This window comes from Quercus robur, chromosome 8 (assembly GCF_932294415.1).
Source record: "Quercus robur chromosome 8, dhQueRobu3.1, whole genome shotgun sequence".
In the NCBI taxonomy this organism is placed as follows: Eukaryota; Viridiplantae; Streptophyta; class Magnoliopsida; order Fagales; family Fagaceae; genus Quercus; species Quercus robur.
In genome coordinates this window covers 39707916-39716710 of record NC_065541.1, presented here as the reverse complement: position 1 = coordinate 39716710, position 8795 = coordinate 39707916, and the positions used below count along the sequence as shown (strand labels likewise).

General features: G+C 36.6%; 1 protein-coding gene across 1 annotated transcript; it reads right to left on the bottom strand.

Annotated features, from left to right (window-relative positions):
* Positions 1–2795: 2795 nt before the first annotated feature.
* LOC126695467 (uncharacterized) lies at positions 2796–4594 on the bottom strand. Its single transcript, XM_050392222.1, has one exon. The coding sequence runs from the start codon at positions 4414–4416 to the stop codon at positions 3022–3024; it is 1395 nt and encodes a 464-aa protein (XP_050248179.1). The 5' UTR covers positions 4417–4594; the 3' UTR covers positions 2796–3021.
* Positions 4595–8795: the final 4201 nt, after the last annotated feature.

The window sequence follows — 8795 nt, the reverse complement described above, 5'->3', positions numbered from 1 at the left end:
GCAAATTAACTGAGAACTTTAGTAAGAAGCTGCTTGGGAATTTGCTTAATTGAACTCTCATAAAACAAACCAAATTATGCTAGGTTTATAATGACCCAGCCAGACCCTGCTATGCCAATGTGCAATGCTAATTGGACAAATTTAGTCGAGTTACCTGTCATACTGGTTCCACAGTGAAGCATCTTTGTATTTCCAAGGTCTATTCTATGAATTGTTAATGCTCTCTATTAAGTAGACATGATGTTCTGCTGTACCACAGTAACAGTAAATTCATTGAGGCACTGGAATTTGCCAGGAAAAAAAAATACTTCCAAGCTACAACCATTTGACATATCAAGGTTTTTTTAACTTCTCCAAAAGCAAAAAGTTCAAATGTCCCCTAACGTCATGAGCAATAGGAAAAATTGTGAATGCTTGAATGCTATGAATAATAATACACTGGTTTAACAAATTTAGAAAACATTGAGATTTATACAGAAGAAAAAGTTGATCCATATGACCACGTGCTCTTCTTTTTTTCCACCAAGGAAGTTGATCTATTTTGGTACAAACAAGATATTAGCTCTCTCTTCAAACAACGCTGGCATATTCATTTGAAAATAGTAACCTCTATCTCGAGATTTAGTTGTAGCAGCCTAAGTGAGGTGCATGACCTTAAACTATTAAACAAGCTTAAGAGCGAGTGGTACATTCTGAATTTTGATGACAAAGGACCAAACTTGAAGCATTCAAGAAAGTATGGCACAAGTATTAAATAGTCAATAATATTATGATTTTCCATGATAGGAGACTTCTGTTAAAAGGGTTTCAGCAGCACCAGAATGTCAAAGACTAGTATATGACAGATCATGCAGGTTTCAGGCATCTGGGATGAATAGTAAAGATATGTTTTTGTCCAGGATAAAGACAACAGCATTTGATGAGCTCCCTTTCTCACACTGAAAAAGCTTTATGTCCTTGAGTACTATGGTAAAGAAAGTAAACCTTCTTTGAATGGAGGAATCTTCTCTCACACTAGAATGATTGTTACCAGGCACACATTGGTATGGTGGTCAAGAGCAGATGGGAAGTATGCCACAGGTATATCTAATCATATTTCTTGCCTTGCCAAATTGACCATCAAAGACTGAACCTGATCCTTGCCATTGAGTCAACTCTTGGACAAGTAGGTCTTAATGGGTCGGTGATAATGGGGTTGGCTGCCAAAAAGCCTTCAGAATAAGCAATGATTCTCTTCTTTGTTAAACAATTCAAAAAATTTGACTTCTGTCCATTTTCGTTTTTATAATTTGTTGTCAAATACTGGCAACCTAATAACATCACAGAAGCTTTTCAAATTTTCAATTGAAAATCTGAGTTTCTCAAAATCATTATTTCACTTTTCTGCATTGAGATACTGCAAAAGAATGCAGTGTAATCTGCTCAAAATCCAATTTTCATTAATCCTATCATTGAGAGAGTAAGATATATGCCAGCATGATCATCTGCATTTTTGTGCAAATTGGTAATCCTTAATACTGTTCCGATATTAATAAAAACTACTCAAATTTCATTCATTTGGAAATCCTTAATCCTGTTCCAAGTATCTGGACCAACATTTGCCTTCAAATGCATACTGAACCTTACAGATTGCCATCACTGCTTCATTTCCTTCCTTGTCCATGGCTTGAAGGTCTCATCTTTTAGTCCCAAAGCCAACTGTCCTTCTCCTCTCCATATACATAAATCACAAATGAAAAGACCATATAATACATGAGCGCCAGCAAGCATTAGATGAATGTGCTGACTCTGTATTCTTTCAAACTCAATGGCTATCACCAACACGTATTAACACCAAAAGAAGGTAACTTTCCCACATTCTTAACCATCATGCAATGTTTAGCAATCATGAGAACATTACAATTTTACGAACATTTGTAAGTACTGAGGTTCAAGTCACCAAGTATAATCTAATTGTTAACCAAATTCATGATGCAATTACGTGAAACTCCCCCTAGATTGGTGGGATGCTCACAAGGACAATAAACATCTAGCATTTAGGTAGAAGAACTACTTTGCCTATATAATAAGTATGCTGCTAGAGATAAGTTCAAATACATCCTGCATAAATTCTAACAATAATGATCAATTAAAATATGATGGTGATGGTTCTATCCAGATGCCAATTACTAGATTGCTTTGAATTGCTAAGGTACTTTTAGCTTGATTTTGGTATGCGTTAACAGTAACACAGAAATTTCTGCCAGAAGATTGCTGCTATATGGCTTTGTCCTAATAGTCAATAGATCTTGAAGAACAAGACTAAAGTAAAAAGAACAAACAACAAAATATGGCAAGTTCCAGATATCAGAATCAAACAACAAAATATTTTTTTGAGTTACACAGTACATTCATCTTCACCTTCTCATTGCACATATCTTCATCTTTGTTTCTTCTTCTTCTTCTTCCAGAAGGTGTTCATGCAATTTATATTTCATCAAAACAGCTTGACCAAAAGAGGCATGTGACTCATGACAGTAAACTGTATTTTACCATAAAAACCATCCTGAATGAAGTTCAAGACCTTAGGAAATATAAAGACATATGATACATTCAGGTAAGCTAGTTGTCAGAATGAAACCTTAGGAACTCTCCCTAAATGCAGGTATTATTGATTGGAAAATTTTAGTCAACCGGTAAAAGATGATAACAGATTCAAAAGGGAGAATAGAAATAAGTTCCAATGTCAACTAATTTGAAAGTTGAACTTTCAGAATAAGTATCATTCAAATGGTTTTGAGTCCTAACAAAAAGAGTATCAAATAACATGCTATTCATTTTCATTGACTTCAAAACATGTTCCACCATTATCAAGCAAGAGAAAAGCTTAGCCCATTATTGCATAATAGATGAAGTAATACAACCCATTCACAGAAAAACAAAAGCTTGCTAAACCCATAACAAGAGTTATGGCTCACAACAATGAAGCTAAAATTTTCAGTACTAACAATCCACTCGGTCCTTACTTTCTTATTATTCAATTCATTTTTCCTCTGCATCTCCTTCTGCAAAACTCAAAGCCTGACAAACTGAAGGCTCCACCTCCTCATTATTGCAAAAGTACGACCTCCTTCCAATCAATTCAGCCACTCTTTTCGCCGGCCCTGAGTCCCTTGGAGTCTCATTCACACACCGGAGTGTCCTAATCTTTGGAAGCACGCCACCCACCTCAGAAATTGACACTGCATTACCATCCTCCTCACCCTTGTACACCATTACCTCACTGGGAATCTCCCACCGCTTCTTCACCCGGCTCTCAGTCCCTTGATTCCCACGCGATTTTCCCACTGATGAAGCTCGCCTTTTGTCACACCTCTTCCCATCATCCTTATCATTCTCCGGTAGAGACCGCTTCCTACCATCACTCAATCTCAAATTCCCATTACTCTGATTAGCAATCTGATTATACCTGCTAGCCACAACCCGGCCTGGCTTCACTGGCTTCTTCACCGACTTTTCTCCATCTTTAAACAACTTCTTTGGCTGAATTGATGCAATAACCCCATCTTCTTTCTTCACAGGCCTTTTAGACGTCATTGTCGTGGCGGCTTGCTTAGGAGCCTGAATCTTTGACACAGTTTTGCGCGATTTCGGGCTAAGACTCAGACTTTTACCCCTTTCTTTTGTCACCTTCAACTCATCTATATTTTGAAGCTTCCAAAAGCACGATTTGCGGCGATTCTGTATCGACTGGACCGGCGTGCTCTCCGGCTTCTGCCGAGCTCTGGCTCCGGCAAGTATTTCAGAAGGCCCTAAACTCATACCCCTTCTGATTATCTTTGATTTCACGCTTGAGGGTAAAGGTTCTTCAATCTTTTTCATCAAATCCAAATTCTTCCCACTCTGTTTCGGCTCCATAAACTTCGCTTGCACAATCTTTCCACGCCTTTCAACCGTCTTCATCGCATTTCTCTCAGCCTTTTCCAGCCGAAGCGCTTCAAGTCTCAAAGATAACCGAGAAATCTCCTTCTGAATTTCCTCAATTTCCAAATCAATCTTTCTTTCATCGGAGACCCTATCATCTTTTTCTTCTCTTTTTTCATGCTCCTTCTTTGGTACCACTGGGGTTTCAAGAAGGCCCTCCTTCACAAGAACCTTGAATGGCTTCCCTTGTGAGTTTACGACAAGGCTATTCGGGCAAAGAGGCCTAATGGGCACCGAAGATTTCACAGGGGCAGGGGTTTTAACCACAAGAGGGCTAAGATTTTCTTTGCTGCAATCGGATTCAAACGATTCGGACAGATTGACAGAGTGAAGATTGGACCAAGAAGTTTTAAAGGCCGCAGAGCCTTCGGATTCTTCGTTGTCAAAGGCGGCATTGTTCCAAACCTGGAGATCTGGGGCGTTAATGGCATCTGGGTATTGAAGAATACTCATTGTTGAGTGAAGGGTTTAAGCAATTCTTGAAGATCAGAGAAAATTGTTAGTTTGATTTTGTTTGTGAGGGTTTTTGGTTTGTGGATTTCTTGTATGATTCTTGTTGATGATGAGAGAGAGAGAGAGAGAGAGAGAGAGAATTGTGAATCTGAAGTGGGGAATTTTTTTTTGTATTTTGAGATTTTTGACCGTTGGGAGGAGAAATTAGACGTTGTTGGAAGTGGTATATTGGCCGTTGGATGCTAAACGGCTCCTATAGACGCTCCGATTTGATTTTTAAAAAAAGGTTAATTTGCCAACATTTGTATTTGTTCGCATTTAATAATTACTTTTTTTTTTTTTTTTGGTGGGGATAAATGGGGTCCATACGGAGCGCCATAGATACGGTGCGTTTCATTCAAAAGGAGTCTTGTCTTGGTATCTACCAGACTACCTCTACCTTACCAAAAAAGGACAGAAAAGTATCTACCTACCGGTGTTTTTTTATGCGAGTGGATCAAAAACAAATCATTAAAGAATAAGATGATTTACTATTTAGAAATTATTGAAACAAAATAAAATATATATGACTAAATGTTTATTTGTTTTGTTTCAATAATTTCTAAGTAGTGAATTATCTTATTTTTTTAATGTGTTTTGATATTTCAGAAATTTTAGGGCCTATTTGATACGTGTGTTTAAATAACAGTTTTTAATTTTTTTGGAAATACGTGTGGGTGAAAAAGTGTGGGGAAATACGTATAATATTGTTTAAAAATTGAAAACATGTGTTTAAACACATGTATCAAACGGACCCTTAATATTTAAATTTTTGAGTTATTTTTTTGCAGTATCTAAAATTGTCTGACAAATTTTTTATAAGTCATTGCATGTTCAAGCAATGACTTCTTCATCAAATTGTAACACAAATTGATGTCATACAAGAGCAAATCATGCAATGGTTTAATTTCTTAATCAATTTAAGATTTTATAAAATTATTTTAGTCTACCTCACAAATAAGTAGGTTCCTGTGCATAACACGAGTTAGCGACTAGTTTATCCTAATAGTTGAATAAGACATTGTAAAGTGGAGGGCCTTACTTGTAGTGTTGGGCTACTTCCTGCTGCACTTGGCCCAAGTTTTCTGGATAAGGGAGTTGAGACCAATCCAACTGCAACTCAATTTGGTCCGGCTTGTGCGCAAACTATGCCTTGTTTGCCAGGAATATGCTTGCAGCAGGCAGAACTGTTTTAAATAAGTTGTGGCAAACAAACATGGTAATAATAACAAAATAAAATATCTTGGCTACATAATAAAAAATGACCAAATGACCCCTATTCAAGAAATATAATTACAGTAATAATAATCACTTTTACAAAAAGAACAAAGGGAACAAATGGTAATATATGTGGGTTAATCAAAAGAGAAAGAAGTCAGATTAAATCTGGTCCGCAGGAGCAAAACCAAAGAGGAAAGAACGTTTCTTCTCAACGTAATTAATCTCCCATGAAAATCCTGTCGTGGAAATTAACTACCTTGAGGGAAACAAATTTGAATGGTTGATGCATAAAGGGCTCCTTTTAGTTTTGACAGAGAGCAGGATTTTGTAAGAGAGAGAGGGAATCAATCTATTGGTGTATGCATGCCGTTCTAACTCTCTATCTATTTTCTTTTTGGTTTTTCTCTTTTCTTTCTTTCCCTCACACTCGTTTTTTTCTGTTTCCTGTTATATTTTTTCGAATTCCTATTCCTTCGTTATGGTTTCGGTCCTCTGTCCCCTTTTTGTTCACGACAAAGGTCTCTTTTTATAGTGTCTATTATGACCGGATTTTATTGTTTTAGCCATTAACCTCCTTTGTCTGGTCTGGGTGTACTTGCCAACCACCACTGGTTCGTCTGTGTGCCACCCCCCCATTACCAGACAAAGAAGGGTATTTTGTTTGTTTGTTTGTCGTGGCACCTTTTCCTGCTACGGTCTGGGTTCTTTCTCTCTCTCTCTATCCCTCATGGCATGCACCTAATGATTCCAACTCAACTTTCTTCTTTTGGGTAGTATGTCATCCCAGCAGGACACTTCCCCCAAAAGAGCAGGAACCTTAAAACTAGATTTTTCCCCTCTCCCCACTACCAAACCATGCCCTCTTACCTCTGACCCACAACCTCACCATGTCCTGTATTGGCTGGGTACAGGCTAGTGGTGCCTGGGCCTTGCGCGTGCCTCCCTTCCATGTGTGTCCAAAAATCTGTCCGCTGCTCATTCGTCCGCCATGGTCTAGAGGCTTGCTTGCACAGTCTACCGTCCGTTTTCTTTGACCTTTTATGTGAGCTACTTTTCGATTTCTCGCTCCCCTTAGGGGCTGGGCTTTATTTGATACTGGGCCTTACATTTCTTTCAGCCCATTTCTTGATTGCCCTCATTTCCTGCCATATTACTCTGTCATTCTTACTGTAATGACTCAATCCTGCTGGGCTTCTTTAGGCCAGCCGTTTACTCTTTCCCCCAATGGCTTAGCATGGCCATTGGTTCTCCTACTTATGGGCTCTTGTGTCCTTTTGGTTTTTTCTCTTGGGCATCCTTGGTTCATTTGCTTTTTTTGGGCTTCCCTGGCCCTTTTACTAACTCTGCATTCCCATGGGTTTTTACTAACTTCATTGGACTTTCCTGGCCCAATTACCTTATTCTTATCCTTGGGGTTCATGGGCCTGCCATTAACCCCTTACTTTCTTTGTTTGCATTACTTTAAGCCTACAATGCTCCATTCTCACTTTTCTATATCATATACTGCCCATGGGTATGTTATTTCTCTCTTTCCGAGCTCCTTTAAGCACACTTACCTCTTCAAGGTCCATTTGTTTATTTCAAGGGCCTGTGATTCATTATTCCTACCGCTTGGGCCTAATGGTTTTGCCATCTGTTTGCCAACCCTTTGCTGCCCTTGTTGTTGGGCTTTCTTCTTTCTACTTGGATTCTCAAAAATGACCATCAATAGACATCATACTCATTCATGACACTGATATTTACAGAAAATAGTGATGTTGCCCTCACAAAGGCGCTAAGGTCACTTAATATAAACAATGGCAATTTATATTTTAAATCATATAATTTATTAGTGATTTTGGAAAATTTTAAATTTAATCACACTATGTTCTAAATGCTCTTTATCATTAAAAAAAAAAAATTATTGTTACCACTACATGTTCTCTCAGCATATATTAAATCCCAAAAAATGTCATTTTACTTTAATGAAATAAAGTTTAATTTGTTAATTTTTTTTAGGAGTTTTATTTGTTAAGTTCGAGAACAACACAACTAATTCATCCTTATGCATTTCAGATACAATACCTGTTTAGATGATTTACTATGAAGAATAGAATACCATCATACAGATTCTAGTGATGTAACAAGTCAAAGAAACTTTCATAATGTTTCTCTAGTTAAAAATAGCATAAAAATTGTCTAGAAGAGTGGACTGGAATCATACTTGAGTTAGATGGTGCTTTAAGCCTTTAACTAGTGACAAATTTGTTGAATCTTGGTGTATGGTATTTTGGGTGGAGTATTCAAAGAATTGGAAAGAACACATGAGCCACGGAAAGGAAGTGACTGTTAATCTGATCTACAGCTATAACACTGGAAATTACTTAACATGAATCAAATATCCAATCATAACTTACGAAATTTAAACTATACATTTCACATCATCATCCAAATTTATTAACTTCAATCATAGAAAGTAGTTGAACATTAGTAAAAGAGTTCACTCAATTCTCATCTTAACCCCTCCACAATCTTTAGAGGAAACCCACCTTCCATTAGACAAGGATTGAATCCAAAAACTAGAGAGTGAAAATCAACAATGTATCAAACCCACAAGCTACCGACCACTCGCCCATATATGGTAGACATGCACTCAACTGGGCATCATACCCATCATCAAGCATATTGGGGAAAAATTGATCAAAATTCAAATCAATAAAATTTGGAGAAAATACAAATCAATATTGAGACAAATGCAAGAGTTTTTTTTTTTTTTTTTTGAGCTTTTAGCTATATATTTGCTAAAATATTAAAATAGCTATATTGATGTAAATGCTCTTACACCCCTAAATTATAAGATTTAAAATGAAAATTTTCCTTTTGTTTTTGGTTTTTTAATCCTTCTTTGAGTTTTGTTAATTCCCAAAAGGTAAGGTTAATGTTTTATCATCAAACTCTTTATTTGTATAGTTTGAGTCTTATTATTATTTAATAAAAAAATTGTTCTTATCTTTATATTATTATAGTATTAATATGTTTAGTTACATTTTGTTAATTTTATTTTCTTAATATAAGGAGTAGAAAACTCACTTTAAAATTGTATTCTTTAACGTTTAAACATTTTTTTTGGTAAATACATT

Bases quoted from the DNA above. Each gene is read 5' to 3' on its own strand.
- LOC126695467 (XM_050392222.1), bottom strand. From the start codon at position 4,416: ATGAGTATTCTTCAATACCCAGATGCCATTAACGCCCCAGATCTCCAG.